Raw genomic sequence first — 27309 nt, forward strand, 5'->3', positions numbered from 1 at the left:
AAAAGAGTAAAAAGAACGCCATTGAAAGAGAAAGTCTTTATTGTGGATATTCGTGAAGGATGAGGAAGAGAAAGTGGAGGAGAAAGAAGAACAGGAAGGTACAGGAAAAAATGTGTTCGTTTTTTAAGCTTGACAGAGGAGAGAAAAAAGTGGAAGGGAAAGAGAAGCAAAACAAAAGAAAGGAAAAAGAGAGCTCATTGTTCTTAGAGTTTGAGAAGTAGCAGAAAAATAACGTAGAAGTAGATTAAGAAAAAGAGTAAAAAAAAGACATTGAACAGAAATAAATAGAAATGAAAACAAACTCGAACGAACAGAAATGACACTAAAAGGAAGATAAGCAAGAAAAAAAACTAGTAAAAATGGAAAAATCAATACAAAGAATCTATAGATGAAGAAAGTTAGAGATTACGAGAAAATGAGAAAGGCAGGTACGTATCAGAAGGCAAGGAAGAGTTTATCAAGACTAACAAAGGAGGAAAATGGAAATACTGTGAATAGAGGCAGAGCTGAAAAAGGTGAAAGAGGAGGACGCTGACAATTCTCAACTAAAAATGAGCGAATTATATAAAGACTAAGGAGAAAACACTGAATTAAAAAAAGACTTCATTTTTAACGTGACAAAATATATTCATTTGTACAGATTCAGAGGCAAAAAAATATATCTAAATAGACAATATGCCTAATAATCTTGTATATGTATAGGTATCCGATGACCTTATACATTTAGCGAATCTTATAAACACACCAATGTCATATGAACGTTATGATCGTAATGGTGATGATTCTCCAGGCGGGGTGAAGGGACATGCGTGGTGGTGAGGTGGTGACAAGGGCTGTGAAGGGGTGAGAGCTTGGTGAGGAGCCGTGGTGAGGTGAGGTGAGGTGAGGATGAGGTGGAGGAAACATGGTGAGGGAGTGGAGAAGGTGCTTTGCGTGGGCTTAACCTAGTGTGGTGGTGATGGTGTGGAAGCTTAGTGAGGCGACGGTGTAATGAAAAGGAATATTAAAGGACGTGTAAGATAAGTCCGTTGCCAAGGGACGTGGTGGAGGCCGGGCGCTGAAGACGTGATGAGAAAAACAGTACTTATATATTATGCAGTTCGGCCGAGGTGACAAGCGTAAAGAGGGAGGGGAGTGCAAAGTAACCGTGAGATCTTGGGTTCTTGGGGTTGGGATATAAGCGATGACTAACATGATAAAGGTGTTGGTAAAGACGTAAATGAGAAACAAGTGCGGGAATATCCTAAGCGTTATAAAGACGCTGTGGCAAAGGCTTGAGAGTGTAAAGTAGCCAGTGAGGGTGTGGGTTCTGGAATATCCTGATGAAAGAAAGACGTAGTGAAGTGCTTCTGAAGGCGTAGGGGAAAAAGAGGGAAGGGAGATCGTAGTTGTAATGTGGAGGACGAAGTGACAAATTCAAGGGGTTGCAAGTGAGGTTCTGGAGACTGTGATGTTGTCCTGAAAGATATTGTGACGTACTGGTTAAGGCATAAGGAAAATAGTGAAGGAGTATCGTAAATGTAATGAGGGCGAGGTGACAAATAAGGAGGTGTGGTGAGGCGTGGTGTAGCGTGGCGTGGCGTGGCGTGGCGTGGCGAGGCGTAGCGTGATACAGTGAAGCAGTCGTAAGGGGGTCATCAAGAGAGAGGAGCCCCGTCACTCTATTTCCTCGATGGTGAGAGATCCATTTCCCGACGGCGGCAAGATGGTCCAGAATCTTCCGTCCGAGTCGCAGGAGTCGTTGGATTGCTCGCTGGGGGTGGGCGACTCGACTCTCGGGATGGGCTCCGTGGCGGCTCTGCGGGGGGCGGGGGGCGGCCGGTGGGTGGGGATGGGTTCTGGCCTCTTCTCGGGGGCGGCCACGGGGGTCACGGGTGTCGCCTGGGGGAGTGCTGGGGACGTGTGCTGGACCTGTTGGGAATGAACTAGGGTCAGGGGGAGTAGGGCGAGAGGCGTCTGGTGGTTTTAAAATTTCAAGTTCATGGTTCTGTTCCTCGTTTTTTGTTGTTGTTATAAAATAGCAGATGACTTGCAGGTATATTTTCTCCTATTTAAAGCCGATACTTATTGTTTTAACGTCTGAGTTGTGTTAGTATTCTTTCTCTATTTTTTCTCTTCGATTTTCCTTGCCTCCTGTGTTATAATTAAATAAAAACCAGTTATGCAAATTCATATATAGGCATATCGTGGTTTCTTTCCTCCTCTCCTTGACATTCACAACTTCGGAGTGATCGTCGCGGCGTGATAGCTCTTTTTCTTACCTTCTTGGGGGCGGTGATGGTGAGCACGCCGTCGGCAGAGATCACGGAGGTCACTGCCTGAAGGTCGACGGGGCCAGGCATGAGGAAGCATCGCTGGAACCTTCTACACGACCTGCTGCACTTTCCCTCCTCCTCCACGCGGCCCTCCACCACCAGCTCACACTCGCTCAGGAACTGTACCGCCACCTCGCCGCTGCTGCTGAAGTCTTGAACGTCCAGCACGATCTGTGGGAGGCGAGGACTGTGTTACGAGCCTCCGTCAGCGCCGTGTGTTCTGTTGCTTTATCCTCTAACTATCTGTCTGTCGCTGTTTGCTGTTCCTTTGGTCGTTAATACTGTGCCATTGTCTTGTTTAGCTGTTTGATGCTGTCTGCTTATGTACCACAACTTTGACACCACTGAGTTTCTCTATTGGTAGTATCATAAACCCTCCCTAGACGATTCTTAGTTACTACTTGGTGTAATTCACTTAAATAGAAATGTTAGTATTGAAATTTTAAAAAGTGATGAATTAAATTAGGCTGATCATATAGACATTGAGTAAGCATTGTCCCCATTCATCCATCGTTTTATGTCCAAAGATCATCAATGACGCATTACAATAGCAGCCTTCAAAGAACTTGTTAACCAGTGAATGTGGAAAGCAGAGCCTCGTCTCTCGAACACTCACCTTGTGGCCCGCCTCGTCCTCGGTCCAGCAGACTGCTTGGCTCTCCTCCGTCCTGTCGCGGGTCCGGAAGGTTCTGTACTGCGCCAGCCAGTCATCAGGGCTCCTCAGGTCGCCAGATTTTGACAGCACTTCCCGTACTGCCTCCTCGAAGGCCTGCCATGCGTCTCCAAAGAAGGGATCGCTGAAGAACGGCCCCATCTTGGGGATCGGTAGAGGGGAACTCTGGAGAAGAAACGATTTCATTGTCACTCACCCTCCACAACGTTTGTTGCTTAGTAAATTTTGGTGTAAGACACTGAAGGATTCTGACTCTAAAGACAGAGGATCTTACATTGTGCACGACTGGCAGACCAAAGTTCTTCGGCGCATTCTTCAAGGCCTTATTCTGGAGGTTTGCTTTCTTCCCCATCAACTCGCTGACGCGGGGATGCAATAGGACGCCTGGGGGGCTGGGGGGCCAGTCGGGAGACGCGGGGAGCCTCCACCCCCCAGGGAGCTGGTTCTCGCCACTCATTCTGATGGGGATGATCATCTCGGGACCCATCTGTTACGGAAAAATTGTATCATAATGGGAAGAAATAATCCTGAGGCCTACTCTGTCTACTCTTTTATCTGAAGAATTCACACTTCCCATGGCCACAGATTAACACAGTTTGTCACTCATCACACATAAAATAATTGTCCTTCAATTACGCAAATGCAGCATTACAGCTGCTATTCATTACTGTAATTAAATCCCAGCATCAAGGCAGTGCTCCTCGTACTACTCACCATCCTCGGGGCCGTGACTGTGAGGATGCCATCGTCAGACAACACGGCGGACAGGCCATTCAGGTCGGTGTTGGCCGGCAGACTGAAGCGTCGGCGGAAGCTGTTGGTGGACACTGACCAGTCTCCATCCTTGGTCTCGGTGCGTCCCTCCACCACCAGCTCCCGCTCGCCCGCCACCTTTACCTTCACCTCGCCGGACACGAAGTCGTACACGTCCATCACGATCTGTAAGCGACACAAGTTCACATGAGGCGGTCTGCTGACAGGCTCGAGACCAACACAAGTATTACAGCACCACCACCATGTTAAACGTTGTTGCTTTATTGCAGAACCAAGCGATGCTGACCTTGTGGCTAAGATCATCTGAGGTGACGGTGACGGCTTGGTCCTCTTCTCCTAGGCTGTGAGTCCGCAACTGGCGGTAGCGGCTGAGGGCGTCAGTAAGGCGAACCTTTGGGTCATCCCACTGCTCCCACAGGAACTCTGTCTCACCCCACCGCTGCAAAATCTCCCTCACGGCATTCTCGAAAGCCTCGTAGACGTACTGGAAGAAGGAGTCCTGAAGAAAGAGTCCTTTGCGCCACACAGGGAGATTCAGGTCGAGGATATCATCCCACAGCGGGCAAGGACACAGGCCGTGTGGGGAGCTGAAGATCACTGGAAAGGCCAAAAGGCTGTCACACATTGGCGCCATTCTTGTGTTTCCCGTCTGGTTCCTTTGCTACCGATGAGCTGATGCCTCCTCGTGGTGTGTCTATGTGGGGCTTGCCTTCCTCCCGCGGCCCAGGTGTGTATGTGTCTGTGTGCTGGCCGTGTTGTACCGCTGCTATTTACTCGCCGCGTGACGTCCTTGCCGCGTCACGAAGTTATTTCTGGCAGGGCAGCAACGCGCCAAGAACTTTCACGATGCTCGCCGCTCTGAGTCATCGGCCAAAAATCTACTATTGAACTATTTTGCAAGGTATTGTGTAAACCTTGTGGGGCACCGGGACAAGGCGAAGGAGTCGAAGAGATCAGGGACCGGAAAGGAAATATGTGTAGCTGCTCAGGCCAAGGGAAGGGTGGAGCAGTGACAAGACCGGAAATAAGGGAAGGCAAGGGGCGACCGTTACTAGGCATGAACTGAGGAGAGAAAGGAAGAGAGTGAGACTGACACGGGAACGAAAGAGAAGAGAACAGTACAAAAAGAAGACATATAAGAGAAAGAAGAACTGAGAGTACTAAGACAGGGGTGGAAATAAGGGAAGAGAAGGAGCGACTGGTACTAGGCATGCAATGAGGAAAGAATAAAAGGCGGGAATGAGAGAAAAGTAAACAATAAGAAGAAAAGGAAAGAGAAGGAAGAATGGAGAGTGCTAAGACAGAGCGGAAATAGAAGCAAGTTACTATGCATGCAAAGGAGAGAGAGAGAGAGAGAGAGAGAGAGAGAGAGAGAGAGAGAGAGAGAGAGAGAGAGGAAACATGGAAGTACGAGAAAAGAAAAAAAAAGAAATGGTAGAATGAGGAGACTGAAACGCAAAAACAAGGAAAATAAACAAAACGAAGAGATACTAGTTAAAGAAAAGAAAACAAACGAAACAAAGGAAAACGAGTGCGAAAAGAAAAGAAAAAGTACTCCACCGAAAAAGAAACAAAAGAGAATGACAACCAATGAGGCGAGGGCGTGAGAAGCTGTTGTCATTCTTTTACTAACTGAGCGAAGAGGTAACCGGGGAGTGACAAGGGAAGGTGAGGCGGTAAAAAGGAGGCAATCCAGTGGCTGAGCAAGGTTGTTCGTGCGTGTTGGTGCGGTGTGGAATGGAATGAAGCGGAAGTAATGATAGAGGAGAGGGGAGGATACTAAAGGGAAGGAAATTAAGAGAAAAGAGAAAAGAAGAGGAAAGAAGGGAAGGGAAGGGAAGGAGAGGAAGAGAAAGGAAAGGAAAGGAAAGGAAAGGAAAGGGAAGGAAAGGAAGGGAAAGGAAACGAAAGGAAAATATAGGAAAGGAGAGAAATGGAAAGGAATGATAAATAAAAGAAGAGAAAATAAAAGTAAAGAAGAGAAGAGAAGAAATTAGAGGAAAAGGAAAAGGAAAGGTAAAAGGTAAGAGGAAAGGAAAGGAAAGAAAGAAAATGTGAAAGAGGAAAAGGTAGATATAAATAAAGCAAAATAAAGGAAGAGCAAAGTTAAGTAAATTAAAGCAAAGTAAAGAAGTAAAGTAAAGTAAAGTATTCTAGTAGGCGGCGCGGGGACTGTGTGGGCGTCTTGGGGTGACGTGAGGAAGGAAGGAAGCTGAAGAAGGAAAGGAAGCAGATCGTGAACCTTCCTTTTAAAGAGAGGAAGGTAGACACAGCAGAGCAGCGAGCCAGGTCAGGAAGGGAAAGAGGAAATACATGAAGAAGAAAAATATTCAAGCAGAGGAAATAACAGAAAATAAAAGAAAACTATGGAAAAATGAAGAATTGAAAAGGAAGAAAAATATATTAAAGAAAAGAATTGGAAAGAAAGAAGTGAAACAATTGGAGTAGAAATAAAGGGAGAGAGACGTAGTTGAGGGGAAACGAATAGAAAGGGAAAATACCGATATAGAGAAAAATAAAAACGAGTGAAGGGAAACCAAAGAAAAAGAGAAAAAAAGCTGTAGGAATGAAGAAGAAAAGTCAGGGATGAATGAAAACGTGCAAGGAAACAAAAGGCGGAGCAAAGGGAAAACGAGAACAGATCGGAAAGGAGATAAAAGCCAGGACAAGACCAGAGTGAAAACAAAAACAAGAATAATATTAATGCCAAGACGTGTGGGCGTCGGGCGCGAGTCTGCCTCTGGGACGACCACGTGTGTGTGTGTGTGTGTGTGTGTGTGTGTGTGTGTGTGTGTGTGTGTGTGTAATTAATAATATAATAATAATAATAAACGGTTTATTAAGTGATTGCAGCTGTAAAGCTGAAAATATACATGTTAAAAATACAATATTGAAATAAAATAGAAAAAAAAAGTACAATGTGAAAGGGGTATAGGGGGTCTGGGGTGGTGGGGGGGAGGTGAGGTGGTGGAATGCAGTGCGTTAGTGCTGAAGGAGGCGGTGTGGTATTCCGGGTGACGGGTCAGGTGTTTAAGCCCCAGGTCAACCCCAGGTCAAAAAAGGGTCAGGTCGCAGTTGATGGCAGGGGTGCAGGTAGAAGCGGTGTCGGCCGTCACTCAGCTTAGTGATGACCTGCTAATCTCTCCAGCCGGTGAGACAAGATAGGAAGAGGTGGACCGAGAAGCGGTAGGCGTGGGAACATCAAAACGTCTGCACTGCCCCATGCCACTTGCCCTTGCCACTTGCCCCAACCATGACTCCACCTGAGTGACGGGCCTCAACACTGCACTGCACCTGAACCGAATTCTCCCAGCAGCATGATGGTCGGGCTGGTGTACCTGGGGGCACCTGGGGGCCGGCGTCGGCTGGATGGTTAGGCGGCGTCGACGTCACACTGGCCATTACTACTCTTCATTGTCTTCACGGCACCACAAACGCACTGCACTCACTTTCTCTCACCATGATTAAGCTTGTCACAAAAGTTTCTTACAGTGTTGGGTTATTGATGAAAAGGGAGAGGGGGATGGAGGGGAAGGGGAGAGGCCAACAGGCTGGCCCCAGGCTGCTCCTTACGGAGCGCCGTGACCCATGTCTGACCTCGGTCAGGTCTGGGCCACAAGTGTGTGTGTGTGTGTGTGTGTGTGTGTGTGTGTGTGTGTGTGTGTGCGCGCTAGGAGGTCATCCACTTGTACTCAGAAATAGCAATAAAAGACCATTATTTATAGATGGGGGTAAACTGTTTGTTCCATCTGGTGCTGGCATAGAAAAGGAGCGTTTAAGAGACTGAAAAAGACGACGATCGGATATTGAAGCCGATGCCACGAACACAAATAAAAACATTGAGAGAAGCTAAAAGGAGAACCAGACGAACTAAAAGTGAAGCGACGAACACACCGCCAGCGAACTCCAGACGTTTGAACCCCCCAAAAAATATTAGTGACATGAAACTCGACGCGAGAACCACCGAAAAGTAAAGACTCCGTAAGAAAATGTGTGATAACAAGAAACAAATGATTAAAACTGAAATAAACTGCAAGGATTAAAGAAGACATACCGATAGAGAAGGGAGGAAATGACCGATTACATTAAAATTTCCAACAACGAAAAGAGTTAAAAGAAGCTTAGTGGAATAAATAAATAAATAACAAAACCTTTAACAAGAACGAGCTATGAAAAAGGAGAGGGAACAGTTTTCATCACCAATGCGAGCGCTGGAGCTTTTAACAGATTAGGAATATCCCTTTAGCAAATATGGAGTGCAACAACAACAACAACAACAACAACAACAACAAAAACAACAGGTAGACAGACCGACCGAGAAACAGACAGACAGACGCACAGACAGATAGATGGACGTCAAAAAAAAATCAATCCCTTCCTTAGTAGCAGCGAGGCGACCGATGAAAACGCCTTCGTTACTTGAGGAAAATAATATCTGGGAAACAAAGAAAGGGGATGGAAAAAAAGGGAAAGGAAACGTCATGAAAGGGAAAAAATGGACGGGAAGGAAAGACTGAAATAAAGAGACTAATGGAAGGAAAGGAAGGAAAGGAGAATAAAGTAAAAAAAACCTGGTGCTGAAAGAGAGAGAGAGAGAGAGAGAGAGAGAGAGAGAGAGAGAGAGAAGCTCAAAAATGCATTAGTTTGCGGTGGACCTTTACTTTTCTTCCATTGTATCGCATATTAATTCATTTTGTTCCATTTTTACCGCTTGGAATTTAAACCGATATTCCTTTATATAATATCGCATCATGTTTTTTTAACCATATTTTTTTTTTCGTCGTATCTCCAATTAACTTTTTTTTTTTCTATTGCGATATATTGAAAATTAATTCCTCCGTTTCAATTAATCATTTGGCTAAAAACATATCATATTTATAACAACGATAAGTATCCGACGCAGCCCGGGATGAATGCTGCTCCTTCTCTTGTATCCTTCCCCTTTGTAGCCGCCGCCCTCGACACCCGCGCCGATCCGCCATCACTCCCCCGTCCCCTACGCCTCTCCCCCGCCCCCCCACGACCCCCCTCCCGCCTGACACCCCTACGCACACCTCGCCTCGACCCTCACCTCTTTGTGCGGGAATGAAAACTGTTAGAGGTGAAAATAATAGTCATGACACGTACAAAAGTTACTGATATGTGTGTCTGTCTGTTTTTTTTTAATGTGTATGTCTGTGTGTCTGTCTGTCTAGCTGTCTGTCTTGTCTGTGTGCATTTCTCTCGTTCACCTTATCTATCTGTCTATCTAATCCAATAACATTTCTAACGGAAAATTGAGTGAATGAAAAAGTCTTGGGACATTTTCTGCCTTGTTTCCTTTACGTTAATGCCGCGCCTGAATCGACTATCTGCACCCTTTGTTTAGAATTAACCGGAAGAATACAAATGAATAATAAACAAGGGAACAAGTAAACAAGGAAACAAAAAAAAATATTGAGTGAATGAATGACAAAAAGACGGTAAAGAAACTAACAATGAATTGAATAGAGGAAAGCATTGGAAAGGTACACGGCAGAACTCGGAAAAGATGAGAGAAAAAGAAAGTAAAAAAAGAGTGAAAAAGAAAAAAAGAATTAAAAGAACGAAAAAGGTATAGAGAATAAAGGCACGAAAAGGATAAAGGATACAAAGAATAAAATAATAAAAGGGATATTGAATAACTGCACTGAAAAAGAGAAGCTGAACAACAACAAAAAAAAAAAAAACGAAAAATATAAAAAAAGGGAATATATATCTGAATTAAATGGAAGGACAATAAAACATTCTTCCATAGAGCGGCCGAGCTAATGTGCGTCAGGCGGGATCTATTTTTTCTTATATATTTTTCCACAAAGCCTTTCCTGTTACCTGCACGAGGCTAATAAAAAAGAAACTATATATAAAAATGCATGATTGAACTCTATTCTCAAATGCTTCTGGGCTACTGGAAACGACAGAACGAAAACACACACACACACACACACACACACACACACACACACACACACACACACACACACACACACACACACATACACACATACACACATTCCTAAGACGTTTCTAATCCATTTTCCTATCACCACACTCTACATTCTACATTCTATCCCCATGCACTAGTTAATATCTTTTCCTATGAAGAAAATAAAAAGAAAAAGAGATGGCGAATACAAAAATTATAAAAAATGTGAATAAAAAAGAGAAGCTAGTTACCGTTGACGCAGTTGCAAGCTCTCATGTGGACGATATTGTTTTTATTTTATTCACTTGACGATTAACAGTCTGCTGAGCGCTACCCGGATATTGCAAGTGTGTGTGTGTGTGTGTGTGTGTGTGTGTGTGTGTGTGTGTGTGACTTATGTATACGTTTCAGCGATATGTGACCCGTCCGCCCCGGCCATTACAGTTCGCGTCAATGATTTTCGGCCGGTGAATGGATGAATGAATGGATGAATATATGTATGAATGACTAGGGTTGTTGTTGTTGTTGTTGTTGTTGTTGTTGTTGGCGTGGTCGTTTGAAGTAGCTGGAGGCAATTTATGAGATGTAAGGAAAACAAACAGGTAAACACTAAAGAGAGAAAAAGGAAAAGAAAAGAAGTATGAGAGAGACAGAGAGAATTGTTGACGTGGGAGTTTGAAGTAGCGAGAGAGAAGTTATGAGAAGTAAGAGGAAAAGGTAATTGAAAAGAAAGAAAAAGGAAGAAAAAGAAAAATGAGAGAGAGTTCTGGTAGATATAGAAGGTGTAGAAAAGAAAGGTAACAAAAAAGACTGTAGAAAATAATGAAGGAAAAGGAAAATGAAGAAAAGGAGTATTATGAAATGATGGGGAAAGGAACAGGCGCATCAAGCCCTCGTTTCCCTCCTGCCTGCACTCGCCGCAATCCCCATCAAATTCATTGAGGGTAACAGCAAAACACAGTCATATATTTTTTATCTTTATTATGACATTTCTGCTACTGAGGCGCACACCATCAATCAGTCATACATCACTCCCACTGCAATGCTTCTCTTGTTGTATTCATTCTACTATCATACAACGTCTTTTTCACGTCGTACTTTTCACAAAAATATTGTTTTCATCATTCATCATAATCAGTAACAACACTTAACCAGCATCTAACGCACATTTAATTCATCATTCACTCTGCTTAATTTATCTTATGTATGCCAATTGGAATAAACATCTTTTAAATATTTTAAAAATATTACTTTTTACATAATATTTGGCAGCAACATTTAGACGCCCTTCGTCGCCTTGCAGGACTGACACGCGTAGGAACGATGGAGGAGACACGACGCGTCGCTGCAGGACTGATCCCACTCACACACACCACGTCCAGACACACACACGCACGGAGAGATCAGAAAATAAAGCTCTGTCAGCGAGAGTTCTCGTATCACATCATTGCGAGGGAATGTTTCGTTGCTGGGAGCGCCGAGAGGTCGCCGCCGCTTGAGGCACCTGTGGAGGGAGGGGGAGACAGGTTAAAGGAGGCGGAGATTGGCAACATTGCTTGGCAACTCATAGTTGCCTTTTTATCATTGCAAATGAGTATTGAAATATTTTGGTATTTCTTCATGACTGATTTTTTGTATGGAGGCAAGTCATTTTTAATGCATGTATGTTGCCATGCTCTAAGACAAACACGGTGTTCTCACCTGTCGAGTCGTTGCCGTGTGCTGCGTCGGCGGCGGCTTCGGACCACCTGGAGTCGTTGCTGCCACTGCCGGGCAGCCATGCCTTGTTCAAGGTAAAAGTAAAGGGATTTGCAGCTGACGTCTTTTTCTTGCAGTCACTTCAGACACGTTGAGACAGCAAACACTAACACGCTGAGACAGGCACTAACACGTTCAAACCACCACTAACACTCTTGGTCCATCGGAACAAGATAACACTTGCTCCGACACCACTTCACTGACACGCTTTAGAAAACGTTCTGGGAGGAGACCTGCTGCGAGGCATACGAGCTGCTGTAGGACTTGGAAGAGGAGCCATTGGACTCCTTGACCTCTTCCTTGACCTTGCTCTCCGCCCAGCCCTGTGCCCCGGCGCCCTGAATCTCCTGGCGGGTGTGGCCCTCGCTTGCCATTTCCTTGCTGCCGGCGGCGGCCTCGGCGAGCTGCTGCAGCTTTGGCGCCACGATGGTGAGCACACCGTCAGAAGACAGCGCAGAGGTGACGGCCGCCACGTCGGCGTTGCGTGGCAGGGAGAACACCCGCCGGAAGTTGCGGGAGGAGGACGAGGTTCCCTCCTCGCAGGATGTTTGTCCCTCCACCACAATTGCCCGGCCACCCTCCACGCCCACCTTCACCTCACCGCCGATGAAGTCGTTAACGTCGAGTGTTATCTGTAGAGGAAGAAGAAAGATGATGGATGGGTGATTGGCGAAAAAGAGCAGCGAAGATGTGTCTTGTAATAAACACTCTAACCGCCCCCCGTTCCCCCGTAACCTGTGGCTGTGCCCTGTGCTCACCTTGAGGGCATGGGAGTCTTCCTCTACGTGAGCCTCCTGTTCCGACAGCCTGAAGTTCCTCCTAAGCAGGCTGCAGCTGGGAGAGAGGGCAGGCTTGAGGGCAGACTGCTTCTGCGTGAGAGCTTCGAAGCGTCTCCTGGCATCCTCAAAGAAGGAGTCGTTGAGGAAGGTGCCCCTGTGGCTGATGGGCACCATCTTCAGGTTGCTCTGCTCTGACTGCTGCTGCGTTAGGCTGCTGCTGCTCTCCTTCTGGAGGCTTTCAGTCGCGGCAGTTTGCTGCACTTGAGACTCAGACGTCGTTGCGGCGTGTGCTTGTGAGACCGTCGCCGTCGCCGCCGCGGGATGCGACTGTTCCACCGACACTGGGATGATGTGTTCCTGGGGGCCACCCACCTGCCGGGACAACAACACACACTCACTGGTTTGGAATCTTCAAAATTACTGCTGCATTATCACATTTCAGTAGTCATCTCTCATAAGGATGCTGAGTGAAGGAGAATCAGCCACCACCTACCTGCTGTGAGGACTGTGAGGTAACGCTCTGAGACGCAGCCTGCTGGTGCATGGTGCTGGTGGTGGTGGCGCTCCCAAAGCTGGCGGCGGGGGCGACGGACAGAGGCTGGCTCATGACCGGAGCTGGGGTAGGGGACTTGATCTCCGGGGTTGGCATCTGGCTGAGACTCTCCGTCCTGTTTACACCCTCCTCGATAGCTATAGGCAGGATGACCTCCTTGAGCTGGATGGTCGATGGCTGCAGGGGCAAAGGGCGATTCAGACGATCAATGAGATGTTCGTAGTCTGAGTTTAGTATAATATATTCATCCCTACTGCTCGACTTTAAGTCCTGTTATGTTAGATGAATATAAATGGCTCATATCAAGTCCTCCCCTCTCGCCAAAAGATTGTTTTTATAATGGTGTATCTCTTTTGTATAAGAAAGAATCCCCTTAGGCGTGTGATGGCCTGGGAATGGAGCCCCAAGAGACGGCCAGTACCCGCTGCACTGGTGATCAGATTTTATGTTATTGTTGTCCAAACGGACGAGCTAACACTTGTTTTAATTATCGTATGTTTTGGGGTGAATTTTTCCCGTTTTGTTTGTGTAGATTAACTATGTGACCGAAGTAGTGGTCGATGGCAAGTTTGTTTCTTGAAGATCACTCTTAGCCACTTGCCTTCTTGGGAGCAGTGATGGTGAGCACGCCGTCAGCAGACATGACTGACGACACGGACTCAGGGTAGATGTCGTGGGGAAGGACGAAGCGACGGTGGAACTGCTTCTTGTACTTGGCACCTCCCTCCTGCTGCTCCACGAGGCCCTCCACCACCAGCTCGCGGTCCTGCACCGCCCGCACTGTGATGTTGCCGCCCTTCGTAAAGCCTTGTACGTCAACAACAATCTGGACAGGTGTAAAAGCTCGTTAGCAAATGTAACAATAGCCAACAAGGTGGTGTGACCTCAATGCTGAACAAATAAGTTACACTTTAGATTGTTTGCAATATTCTTTTGGATAGTCTCCTTTCCCGTTCCGACGCGTCATCATCAGTGATCGTTAGGGTAAGTGAATTGGTTGTGTGGTCGGCGGTGGAGGGCAAAATGGCTGTCAGTCCAGAAAAGGGAGCGTGCTGTTGATCCACTGCGTGAAAAGCGACAAGGCTCCATCAGAAGCCTCAAAAGTTTTCCTTACCTTGTAGTTGGCCTCGTCCTCCGTGGACTTCACCGCCTGGTTCTCGTTCTTCAAGTCCGCGGCACGAAGAGTCATGTAGCGTGACAGGTCTTCGTCAGCTGAGAAGTTGCCCCATTTGGACACCACGTCCCTCACTGCCTCGTGGAAGTCCTGCCAAGTGTTTTTGAAAAAGGAGTCTCCGAAGAAGAGCCCGCGAGTGGTGATGGGCAGCATCAGGCCTCCGGGTGTGGGGAAGCCTGGCTGCTGCCTGAGGAGTGAGGACGTCTGCGTCGTCTCCTTGGTCGATGTGTTTTTCTTCGCAAATGTTCCGACTGATCCACTGACTTGGGCGTCAGTTTGAGTGGAGGTGAGCGAAGACTGCTGCTGCGGGACGGCGGGGCTGGCGGGAGTGCCCGGGGTGGCAGGGGTACCAGGTGCCGAGGGGGTGGCGGTCTCGATTTTGATTTCCTTGTGTCCCTCAACCTTGATTGGGATCATTGACCCAGCGGGGGATGTTGTCTGTGAGAAGAAAATGAATATTCATCATTATCATGCAACTATAGGTTTCCGTAGTTCAGTCCTCAGCAAATTATGTGCAGCTTGAGCCTTTGACAGTCGGCACACTCACTTTCTTTGGTACGGTGACTGTGAGCACACCGTCGTCAGACACCACGGCGGACACGGCCTTCACGTCGGTGTTGGCCGGCAGACAGAAGCGTCGGCGGAAGCTGTTGGTGGACACTGACCAGTCTCCATCCTTTTTCTCGGTGCGTCCCTCCACCACCAGCTCCCGCTCGCCCGCCACCTTCACCTTCACCTCGCCGGACACGAAGTCGTTCACGTCCAACACAATCTGCAATCATGATTTATGTTTCGCTATAATTTGAAATACCGAAATCAGTTTTGTCTTCTGTAAAAATCAGACTGTAAAAAATATCTACAATGATCCTATTCTTTCTCTTTCTTTACCTTGTGGCTGGTCTGGTCGGCAGACACAGTTACAGCCTGACTCTCCACGCCGAGGTTGCGTTCCCTCAGCTGCCGGTACCGACCCAGCGAGGCGAGGGCGTCGTGACCGTTGCCCAGCACGCTGCCCTCGCCCCAGCGGCCCAACACATCATTCACTGCACTCTGGAAGTCCTGCCGCATGTTGACAAAGAAATCGTCATCGAAGAATCTCCCTCTCTTGGTGATGGGCAGCAGACTGCTCGGAGCGATGAGAATGTTGCGTCCTCGGAGGCTGGGCGGGGCAAACAGCGGCCGCGGGGAGGTGCAGCTGGCTGTGCTGGCCTCAGTGGTGCTGTCGGAGTGCTGGGCGCGGCGGATTGTCTCGGAAATGTTCTTAACGGCAGACTCCATTTTCTCCAGTTGAACCTTTTCGTTTACTTTGGTCTCGTAGGTTTGGGAGGCGGCGGGGCTTTGGGGCTCTTGAGAGCCGTCCAGTTGGATGGGAATGATTTGCCCGCGAGACTCTTGAGTGTCGGTGCTCTGCGCCTGCTGCTGGTGGCTGCACGTGCAGCTCGCCGCCTCGGTGGTCTTGCTCGAGGATGAAGCAACTTTGGAGCTGCTGTCCACGGTGGCGGCGGCAGCCTGCATGCCCTCCCTCGTGATGGGGACCTCCATGTGACCAGCCTCCAGGGCCGGTGCCTATGAAAGATGAAAATTGTGCATATTGGCGCAAAGAAAATAAACCTGACAAAACGTAAATTCACCAAACAAGCTTCCATAAGAGGCAGTAGTGTAACGTTAAGGGTAAGTGAAATGTTGAACCTGTTGACACTGAGACTGTCAACTCACCATCTTCGGGGCAGAGATGGTAAGGATGCCGTCGTCAGATAGCACGGCGGACACGGCCTTCAAGTCGGTGTTGGCCGGCAGACAGAAGCGTCGGCGGAAACTGTTGGTGGACATTGACCAGTCTCCATCCTTGGTCTCGGTGCGTCCTTCCACCACCAGCTCCCGCTCGCCAGTCACCTTCACCTTCACCTCGCCGGCCACGAAGTCGTGCACATCCATCACGATCTGTAATCATAAGACATGTTCCGTTAAATTGTAGTCTCGAAAATAGCTATTTGTCACTCATAAAATCAACCTGCAGTTAAATTCAGCACATCCCTCAGTGCCATCCCGTACCTTTTGGCTGGCGACATCAGAGGAGACAGTGACGGCCTGGTCCTCCTCCTTTAGGTTGTGAGTCCTCAGCTGGCGGTAGCGGTTCAGGGAATTGGAGAGGCAGAGCTTATGGTCGTCCCATTGCTTCCCAAGGAAGTCCGTCTCTCCCCACCTCTGTAGAATCCTCCTGACGGTGCTGTTGAACTGTTCGTGAGCATTCTCGAAGAAGGAGTCCTGGAAGAAGTGACCCCTGCGACTGATGGGCAGGTCGAAGGCCATAAGACTGTGGCCCAGGTCACTGTGGCCCATTGTGGATGTCATTGTGTTGAGGGTGGAGATGGGAGCCATGGCGCTGTGATCGTCTGTCACGGGGAAAGTTAGTTGCCTATTTAGGACTGTCGCTGGCGGGCTGTCTGGCTTGCGGGCTGTCTGGCTGCTTCCGATGTTGTCGATGGTAATGATGTCCTGTCTTGTGTCAGCGCTAATGCTTCACCTTCGTGTTATTCCTTGTGTGCTTCGGTGGTCGCTGTTCACACTGCGGTTTTTTATTCTCCGGTGAGATGAAAACTTAGTCTTGTAGCTGCTTCTTGAGCTGCTGGTGCTGCGTGCCTCGAGGGGCGTGTACTGATGCATGGGAGTGAGGAGACGCCCTTATATCTGCCTTCCGCCTACCGCCGTGACGTGACCGCGCCGTCACGAGATATTTACGGAGCCGCGTCGAGTGCCAAGGGGCGCGGCGAGTGCCAAGCGGCGCCGCGCGTAGAACTTTCTCACATAACCACTTTAGACATTACTCAGACGGGCACCTGACGGGGGGGTGGGGCGGAAACACCTCCTCTTCCTCCCCTCCTCCTCCTCCTCCTCCTCCTCCTCCACCTTCACCTGCCACTGACTCAGAGGAAGGGAATGAAAGGGGCGTGGGTGCGGTGGTATGTATAGTGGTGGTGATGAGGGTGGTGCGGGGGTGTAGTGGAAGAGGTGGTGATGACAAAGGTGTAATAATGGTTCTGGTGATGGCGGCAAAAGTTATGTCGGTGGTGATGAAATGAGCCTTATAGAGTGATGACTGTGGCGGGGCAGTGGTGACGATGACGACGATGCACTCATTCACGGGGATGTGCGAAACTGTGATCGTGACTCAGACTTTACAGGATGGTGGTGGTGGTGGTGGTGGTGGTGGCGGAGTGTAGAGTTAATGGTGAGGATAATGATGCTGACAATAAAATAGAAATAATGATAATAGTAGCAAATAGTAGTAGTAGTAGTAGTAGTAGTAGTAGTAGTAGTAATAGTAGTAGTAGTAACATTGATGGCATTTTCAGGTTGTTATCATCATTGACTCCTGATATATTTTCTTTTTCTTATTGTTATTGACAGAAGAGCTGTAGCGATGGTGATAATGGGAACTTGAAGGGAGAGTGGACGAGGTGATGATGGTGGTGATGGGGAGCGCTAATGAGGGCAGTGTTGACATATTGTTACTCGTGGTGGTGGTGGTGGTGCTGCTGCTATTGATGATGATGATGATGATGATAGTAATGGCGGTGATGAGGCGAGGGGGGAGGGAGGAAGGGGGTAGAGGCTGTTAAAAATGACGGCTGTGTTGACTCTTCTTGTTAGTATTGGAGGTGTAGTGGTGGTGGTGGTGGTGGTAGTGAGGTGGTGATGGAGGTGGTGGTGACTGCAATTTTAATAGTATCTGTGGTGATGGTGGTGATGGTGTAGTAGTAGTAGTGGCGGTAATGGTGGTAGTGGTTGCAATATGTATGGCGTGTATGGTGTCGGTCCAAGCAATGGGGTGATGGGTGTGCTGTCAGGCTATCAATAACAGCGAAGGCCTTGACATATTGACAGGCGGGCGCGGTGGAGGGAGTCACGTGCCAGGGTCGTGCTACGGGGCGGGGAGTCTGTTCTGCTGGACGGGGCTGGTGGTTGGTGGCTTTTATAGTAGTAGTAGAGGTGGTAGTAGTAGTAGTAGTAGTAGTAATAGAGGTAGTAGTAGTAGTAGTAGTAGTAGTAGTAGTAGTAGTAGTTGTTGCAGTAGTAGTCGTAGTAGTAGTAGTAGTAGTAATAGTAGTAGTTGTAGTAGTAGTAGTAGTAGTTGTAGTAGTAGTAGTGGTAGTAGTAGAAGTAGTAGTAGACCAGAAGGAAGAAGAGGAGGAGAACTGATCAGTGCATATAATTAAATGGATACAAGCAAAACATATAAAACAGAAAACTGTCGTAAGAACACCACATACACAAATCATAATCATCATCATTATTACCATTTTCTTCTGCCATCATCATTATCCACAGCAACACAACGAACCTTCTCCACGTTACATCCCTCCCTCCCTCTGTCTATTGGTAGTGCATCATACTCCAACCTGCTCCGGCAAATGCTCACACACACGAACGAACACACATACGAACAGATACACACATAACCATAAACAGCTTTCATTATAAACAAACAGACACGAATAGGATACACACACACACACACACACACACACACACACACACACACACACACACACACACACACACACACAGAGGGAGGGAGACCCAAACACCGCGTCACCGACAAACACAACTTTATCTCCCTTTTTACACCTCCTTCCCTCCCCACAGCGTGACGTTAAGTGCTGAATCGGGAGCATTGGGAGAGAGAGCACGGGGGAGAGGAGGGGGGAGGGGAGAGCGACGACTACAAGGTGAGGGAGAGGGGAGAGAAATAACAAGGGGTGGGCATGGGTAATAATGATGACAGGAACGGAAAGGGATGGGGAATGGGATGTTACTGGGTGGAGCTGGGTCGGGTGGGGTGAAAAGTGAAGGAAAGGGGAGGGTAGAGTTGAGGTGCGGGGTGGGGTGTGTGAAGGGTGAGGAGAGAAAGGGGGACTACATTTGGGTGATCGCCATGGAGTTAGCTCACACTGGTTTAGAGGGTATTCTTACACCCCTTCACACCCATGTCGCCTCCCCATCACCACCACCACCACAACCACCACCCTGCATGGAGGTGATCTTGAGGCCAGTGGTGGTGGTAGTGGTGGAGCGAGAAAGACCTAGCAACGGAGGAGAAAAAATAAGTATGTAAATTGATATGAGAACTGTAGCATTAGAAACAGTAGTAGTAGTAGTAGTAGTAGTAGTAGTAGTAAAAGTTGTTCCTAATCTTTATTTTATTTTATGAAGTGGTGGTAATATTGAATAAGAGAGAGAGAGAGAGAGAGAGAGAGAGAGAGAGAGAGAGAGAGAGAGAGAGAGAGAGAGAGAGAGAGAGAGAGAGAGAGAGAGAGAGAGAGAGAGAGAGAGAGAGAGAGAGAGAGAGAGAGAGAGAGAGAGAGAGAGAGAGAGAGAGAGAGATCTTTACTGGGTCAGTGAGTGACTGGAGTGAATCTATCAGAGACAGTTAAGAGTCCTAAACCTAAGTGATTTTACATTAAGTTGATATTAAGTTGAAGGAAGTGACGGTCGAGCTTATTTTTGAAGGAGTCAATCGTGTTACACTGGACCACTGATGGTGGAGGAGGAGAAGTGAGGGGAAAGGAAAGGGGAAGATGAAACGAGAGGGAGAAAATAAGTACGAGAAAGTGCGAGGAAAAGGGAGAGCATGAGGAAATGGTGAGAGAGTAAGAGGGAGGAGGGAGTGGGAAGGAGTAGGGGAGAGGGAGAGATGAGTGGGGAATAGACGGGGATTGAGTGAGTGTTGTGGAGAGGGAGAGGTGAGTGAGTGCAAGCTTTTCCATGTCTTGCTACGGATGGGAGGGAGGATGAGAGGGAGAGGGAGAGGGGGATGAGAGGGAGAGGTGAGGACTTATCAATTCTGCACGGACATGAATCGTGAGTAAGAGAGAGAGAGAGAGAGAGAGCGAGATAGAGAGAGAGAGAGAGAGAGAGAGAGAGAGAGAGAGAGAGAGAGAGAGAGAGAGAGAGAGAGAGAGAGAGAGAGAGAGAGAGAGAGAGAGAGAGAGAGAGAGAGAGAGAGAGAGAGAGAGAGAGAGGCGGGGGCGGAGGTGGAGGGGGAGGGTCGGAAAGTAGGTGAAGTATTGGCATTAATTATTACTTCAGGGAGACGCATATGGTGTGTATGTGTGTGTGTGTGTGTGTGTGTGTGTGTGTGTGTGTGTGTGTGTGTGTGTGTGTGTGTGTGTGTGTGTCTCTCTCTCTCTCTCTCTCTCTCCACGGGCCATACGTCATCACCCTGCCGTCACAGAAATCCTCGCATCAAAGAAATAAATGAAGGTGGAAGGGAAATAATTGAAATTAGGTTCGTGTTGACTTTCTTGGAGTTCGGGAAAATAAAAAATAATATGTACCCAGCATGATAACGTTGTCGAAAGTTGTGGCGTGTTGGTATTTTTTTTTATTTACTATTTCAAAGCAAGCTCATTTCAATTCCCTAATACCTCATCTTCCGCCTTGCGAGTTGAATTATTGAAAGTACTAGACTGTAAATACTGCCTAACAAAACCACGTCTTCAGGAAATGCGTTATTCTATATACTGCCATTTCGAAACGACCTATTTTTTTTCTTTTTTTCGTCATATATTTGACGAGATGAATTATTGAAAGTAAGCTATCGGTAAAAAAACAACGAAAACATGTCTTCCGGGAATTTATATCTCGATTTTTTATGCCATTTTAAAACAACCTACTTTTTTTTCCTTTGTTTCCTCATTTTCTGCCTTACAAGTTGAATTATTGAAAATAAGATATATGTAAAAACAACAAAAGCACGTCTTCAGGAAATTGATGTATTCCATTTCCTGCCATTTCAAGACAACCTCCTTTTTTATCCTTTGTTTTCTCATTTTCTGCCTCACAAATTTAATTACTGAAAGTAAGCTATAGGAAAAACAACAAAAGCACGTCTTCATTAAATGTGTTACTCTCTTTTCTACCATTTCAAGACAACCTAGCTTATTTCATTTATTTTTTTTCATTTTCTGCTTAACAAGTTGAATTATTGAAAGGAGAACACAGACAAAAAAAAAAAAAAAACGTCTTCCGGAAATGTATTATACTCGTTTTGTTTTTTTCGGCCATATCAAAGCAACCTCCTCTATCACTGTTGCTCCTCTACCCTGAAAATAAAAATAGGATAAGTAGGTGCTTCAAAAAGTTTGCACACAGAACTAATCATCATCCACCAAGGGTTATGGAGCGTAAAGGGAGCATTTTAGAACACACATTCACCTAATAAACCCTTAAACTCCATGCCCTAATAAATACTCGTGTAAAACAGTCCATAATTACGTTCGCTGCTGTGTACTGTGTGGCCCCGCGCGAGAGCAAGGCGGGGGAAGGGTGAGGAGGGAGGTGGGAGAGGCAGGTAAGGGTCTATGGGAAGGGGAGGCAGGTAAGGGTCGGTGGGAAGGGGAGGCAGGTTAGGGTCGGGTGGGAAGGGGTTTCAGGTAAGGGTCGGTGGGAAGGGGAGGCAGGTAAGGGTCGGTGGGAAGGGGAGGCAGGTTAGGGTCGGGTAGGAAGGGGTGGCAGGTGAGGGTCGGTGGGAAGGGGAGGCTGGTAAGAGTCGGTGGGAAGGGGAGGCAGGTTAGGGTCGGGTAGGAAGGGGTGGCAGGTGAGGGTCGAAGGAGAAGGGGGGGACAGGTACTGGCAGGAAAAACAGGATATACTACCTCCACCTCCACCATTAGTCTTCCTTTGCTCATAAACTCCCCCAAAGACGTTTTCGGGCCACAAGCGAACACTGAGGCCCCGGTGGTATGCATGGTAGTAGAGGACATAGGGAACTGTACGCTTAGGGCTGGGTTAGAGGCATATTTGTCACTTCTTTAGCGTGTATATCATAATTAAGGACGGAAATGAAAAGTTGAGGTTGATGTTATGCGTTGTAATGATATGAGATGTAATAATAAGACGTAAAAATAGGTTGGCTGGCAGGTAGAGTGACATACGTGGATATCATATGAGGCCACAAATGAAAAGTGAAGGTTGGGGTGACTTATTTTCAACGTAGAAAACATATTAAAGGACGGATATGAAGTGAGGTGCGGTGTTACGCGTGGTACAGGTAATATTAGATAGGCAGGCAGGCGTAATGACAACGTGGAAAATAGTATTAACACCACAAATGAAAAGTAAAGGTTGATGTCACTTCTTTAACGTAGAAACCATACTGAGCCAAAAATGAACAGTGAAGGTTGATGATACACGCGATAAAGGTAAGTATAGATAGCCACGTAGTTGTAGTGGTAGATGAAAAAGTACAGCACACATCTGGATATATTTAAGCCACAAGTGAACAGTGAAGGTTGATGATACACGTGATAAAGGTAAGTATAGTTAGGCGCGTAGATGTAGTGGTAGATAAAAAAAAGTACAGCACACATATGGATATAATATTTAAGCCACAAGTGAGCAGTGGAGGTTGGTGTTATACGTGATACAGGTAAAAGTACATAGGAAGGCAGATGTACGGTAGTAACAGAGCAGGTTGGTGTTATGCGCAGTACAGGTATTTATAGATGGGCGGTCTGGGTCAGTGGGTGGCAGACACAACACACACGGGCCGAGAGCGACGCCAAGGCAGGACGGATGAAATGGAGAGGCAAGGATAGAAAATAACACGCCAGACGAAGGGTCGTGACGGAAACATGGAAGTGAGTTAAATGTCAAATGTTAAATGTTAAATGGAAGTGATTAAATTTCCAGAAAGTTATGGTGCTGGATATCAAAAGCAAGAGGACGCTGTGCAGTACGATTGGTGGCAAAAAAAATAGATAAGAAAAATGTGATTGAAATTGTTACGTAGTTTGGTGTAGAATTGGGGGTTAGTTAGATGCAAACCAAAATAACTACACAAAATTAAGTTTAAGTGGTGATGATGATGCTTGAACTTTCCAAATTTGCACTAGTGTTATTTTTGTTGATGATAAAAAAAAGTTCAGATTCAACTCCGAACCCTATTTGCTACGTCACAAGAAATCATTTGATAGCTCCGTCCTAAAAGCAGCCTGGACGGCCGTGTACCCATTTTTTTTTTACTTCGCCAGAATGAAACGAAGTTCATTTTTCTCTCCGTCAGCTTATCTTCAAATTAATTTTCATTCGCTTTTCCTCCTCCATCCATCAACGTGTGGACCCATCACATCCTCCACTCCGCCTCCTCCTCCACTCCTCCTCCTCCTCCTCCTCCTCCTCTCCCCACTCGTTTGTTGAAAGTCAGACATCGTTACGGAATAATGTCGGCCACAAAACGCCTCCGAACATTAGAAGTATAAGAAAGCTTTTATTAAACTATGCATATAAAGGAAATAACCATCTGTGAGAAGAAGAAGAAGACGAAGAAGACGACGAAGAAGAAGAAGAAGAAGAAGAAGAAGAAGAAGAAGACGAAGACGAAGACGAAAACGAAGACGAAGACGAAGAAGAAGAAGAAGAAGAAGACGAAGAGGAAGAAGAAGAAGAAGAAGAAGAAGACGAAGAAGAAGACGAAGAAGAAGACGAAGACGAAGACGAAAACGAAGACGAAGAAAAAGAAAAAGAAGAAGAAGAAGAAGAAGAAGACGAAAAAGAAGAAGAAGAAGAAGAGAAGGAGTGTAGGAGGAACAAGCGAAAGATGAAGAATAGTAAGAGGAGGACAAAAGAACTCACCTCACTATACATACCATTACCATCACCCCTTCCTCCCTATACAACCTTCAAACCCATCACTATACCCACCACCACCACCTCCACCACCACTACCCTTTCTTGAGACGTTGGGAGAGGGGCAGGAACCACACACCACCTTGGCTTATATAAATTCTTCGGTGAGGGAAGCGGTAGAGTCCGTAGACCACGAAAGGCTTATTACGTTCCAGCTTCTTTATTCTCGTCTTATATAAGTTCGTAGGTGACGGAAGCATCTATGGGAGTTTATTAAAGCGTGGCCTGTTTGTGGGTGCGTCGCTGTAGAGTCTGAGGGATGTTGACGGAGGTGGTGACGCAAGACCTGTTGACAGCAGTAGTGATGGAGGTGGTATTTATTAATTTTGCTGGGTAAGGAAGTGAGGGAGAAATATCACGTCTGTCTGTCTGTCTGTCTGTCTGTCGGTCGGTCGGTTGGTTTCTCTCTCTCTCTCTCTCTCTCTCTCTCTCTAACTGTCACAACAAATACAGAACTTGGAAGGAGGTGTAATATATGTTCGTACGTGCGTGCATTTTGTGTATTCGAAGTGGGAGGGCCGTAAATGTTCATACACACACACACACACACACACACACACACACACACACACACACACACACACACACACACACACACACACACACACACACACACACACACACACACACGAACACTTCAATCACAAACCAACCGCCGAAAGAAATCCCAATATACAACAGAGAAGAAAAGATCTGAGAGAGAGACAGAAATGACTGACAATCTCCCTCTTCTCTCCCCTTTCCCTTTGCTCTCCCTCTCCCTCTCCCCCTCTCCCTCTCTCCCTCTGGCTCTCCCCTCCGTGCCGCCGACAACGAGGCATCTAATCACCAGTTCCACCGTCGCAGCGGCACAAAAGACTCGCTGATTGGTGGATTGGTTAGTCAGCCAAGTAATGAAACAACCCAGAGCGGCCAAGCTAACCTATCTCTCTCTCTCTCTCTCTCTCTCTCTCACACCCAGTAACCATATTCCGTTTGTATAGAAAGCCACGCCATAATTTCTTTTTTTCCGAATTTTGGTGTGGAATCACGTAGTATTTTTGTTGTTGTTGTTGTTGTTGCTGTTCATCGGGTACAGCTTCTCTTCATCCATGTGCAAAGTCTAGAATGAAAAATCGAGTAGCCTTTCTCCCTCCACTAAGAGCCAAACGCTAAATACGAGAGTAGGTCCAGTGATGCTTCCTATCTGCCTCCATAACAATATTTTTTAACTCGTGTCGGTTCAGTCAAGGTAAGACAGAGGAAGACAGTTAGATCGCTCGGGAGGTTATCTGCAAAAGGATCCAGGGTGGGAATGAATATGCTGCCGCAGTCGCCTGAGAAAGTAAGAAAGATCAGCGAGAGAGCATCGAGTTATAAGTCTTGTCAACAGCCAGGCCGCGAGAGAACGAAGATAAAGAAGCGCGATGCAGGTAGTAAGCAGAATGGAGTTCCCGTGGAAATGCAAAAGGCGGTGGCTGAGTGGTTAGCATGCGGGCCCTGTCTTCACCGCGTGAAGAACGACGCGGGTTCGAATCCGCTGCTACCACCTGGGATTTTTCAGTCACCGCCGAGTGGCTTAAGACTACCCACATGCACTCGTCAACCCAGACTCTAGAGAAAACCGTCCAAGTGTATCATGAATGAGCTCCGGGGGGGCAGCATGAGCCAAAACAAGATGGCGCCACTATGAAACACTTGCCTGCGCCATGACGGGCTGGGTTTTGGTGATAGTTGTGGCAATAGATAGTATCGTGAGATTTTTACGTATACTACCATTTCGCTTCTCCTCTCATCACACACCAAGGCGTTTTCATCTGCATGTTTTTACAAAGGCGTAATTGTTTCATTACGGGGAGAGGCGACGCGTTGCGTGACCTCCTGATGACTGACTGACTGACTGCGGGGATCAATCAACAAGAGAGAGAGAGAGAGAGAGAGAGAGAGAGAGAGAGAGAGAGAGAGAGAGAGAGAGAGAGAGAGAGAGAGAGAGAGAGATTTACCTAGAATGACCTCGAAAATCAGACCACACAGACCCCATGGTCCAGACTTGGTGGTCTGTCCTTAAACCTAAGTGATTTTACATTAATCAGAAGACTCCAAAACGTTGCATTTCTACTCTAGTTGATATTAAGTTGAAGGAAGTGACGGTCGAGCTTATTTTTGAAGGAGTCAATCGTGTTACACTGGACCACTGACGGTGGAAGCTTATTCCATTCTCGCACTACAACGTTGGTGAAGAAAAATTTGATGCAGTCTGAATTTACTTGTCTACATCTGAGTTTTACGCCATTGTTCCTCGTGCGCAAAGTGTCATCGATCATAAACAATGTTGATCTGTCTACATTCGTGAAACCATTAAGTATTTTAAAACATTCGATCAGTTTTCCTCGGAGGCGACGTTTCTCAAGAGAGAACATGTTAAGGGTAGAAAGCCTTTCTTCGTAGGATTTGTTGCGCAAGGAAGGGATCATTTTCGTTGCCCGACGCTGAACACCTTCTAATTTAGCAATATCCTTTGCATCTTGTTGGTAACAAAACTGTACCGCATATTCCAAGTGGGGTATGACTAAACTGTTGTAGAGCGGGAGTATTACATCTTTATTCTTGAATACAAAGTTTCTTTTAATGAAGCCCAACATTCTGTTCGCTTTATTTGCTGCATCGATGCATTGCTGTGAGAATTTGAGGTTTGACGCGATTTTGACCCCAAGTCTTTGACGCATTGAACGCTTTTGAGTTTAACGCCGCGCATTTCGTATTCGAACTTCTTATTCCTCGTTCCAACTTGAAGGACCTGGCACTTGTCTACGTTAAAGGGCATCTCCCATCTATCCGACCAAGCTGAAATTTTGTGCAAATCCTCTTGGAGGCTTTGCCTGTCTTCGTCAGTGAGAACCGAGTTGCCAATCTTTGTGTCGTCTGCAAATTTACTAATGCGGTTATTGAGTCCAACATCCACGTCGTTGATGTAAATAATGAAGAGCACTGGGCCAAGGACCGAGCCCTGAGGGACGCCACTAGTGACAGGCGCCCACTCTAAGAGAGAGAGAGAGAGAGAGAGAGAGAGAGAGAGAGAGAGAGAGAGAGAGAGAGAGAGAGAGAGAGAGAGAGAGAGAGAGAGAGAGAGAGAGAAGTACATAGATTTACATAGAAAATCAGACCACACAGACCCCATGGTCCAGACTAGGTGGTCTGTCCTTAAACCTAAGTGAATCTACACTAATCAGATGGCTCCAAAACGTTACTTTTCTACTCTAGTTAATATTAAGTTCAAGGAAGTGACGGTCGAGCTTGTTTTTAAAGGAGTCAGTCGTGTTACATTGGACCACTGACGGTGGGAGCTTATTCCATTCTCGCACTACAACGTTGGTGAAGAAAAATTTGGTGCAGTCTGATTTTACTTGTCTACATTTGAGTTTTATGCCATTGTTCCTCGTTCGCAAAGTGTCATCGATCATAAACAATTTTGTTCTGTCTACATTCGTGAAACCATTAAGTATTTTAAAACATTCGATCAGTTTTCCTCGGAGGCGACGTTTCTCAAGAGAGAACATGTTAAGGGTGGAAAGCCTTTCTTCGTAGGATTTGTTGCGCAAGGAAGGGATAATTTTTGTTGCCCGACGCTGAACACCTTCTAATTTAGCAATGTCCTTTGCATGGTGAGGAG

General features: G+C 46.7%; 2 protein-coding genes across 2 annotated transcripts in view; one reads left to right on the forward strand and one right to left on the reverse strand.

The window, feature by feature from the left end:
- Positions 1 to 523: 523 nt before the first annotated feature.
- Positions 524 to 16643, reverse strand: LOC127000121 (uncharacterized). The gene is made up of 16 exons (XM_050863541.1): positions 16023 to 16643; positions 15687 to 15911; positions 14859 to 15536; positions 14518 to 14742; positions 13911 to 14408; positions 13398 to 13622; positions 12737 to 12973; positions 12223 to 12615; positions 11678 to 12096; positions 11150 to 11210; positions 4049 to 4423; positions 3703 to 3927; positions 3263 to 3478; positions 2932 to 3153; positions 2262 to 2486; positions 524 to 1911 (listed from the first exon to the last, which is right to left on the reverse strand). Exons 1-16 carry the CDS (start codon positions 16347 to 16349, stop codon positions 1657 to 1659), a joined length of 4806 nt encoding a protein of 1601 aa, XP_050719498.1. The 5' UTR covers positions 16350 to 16643; the 3' UTR covers positions 524 to 1656.
- A 2168-nt stretch (positions 16644 to 18811) lies between these two features.
- Positions 18812 to 27309, forward strand: part of LOC126999991 (fas-binding factor 1-like) — an 81638-nt gene continuing 73140 nt past the window's right edge. The window contains exon 1 of the mRNA XM_050863341.1: positions 18812 to 19078. The gene's annotated coding sequence lies outside the window, so the exon portion shown is untranslated. The remainder of the gene's footprint in view (positions 19079 to 27309) is intronic.

This window comes from Eriocheir sinensis, chromosome 17 (assembly GCF_024679095.1).
Source record: "Eriocheir sinensis breed Jianghai 21 chromosome 17, ASM2467909v1, whole genome shotgun sequence".
Lineage (NCBI taxonomy): Eukaryota > Metazoa > Arthropoda > Malacostraca > Decapoda > Varunidae > Eriocheir > Eriocheir sinensis.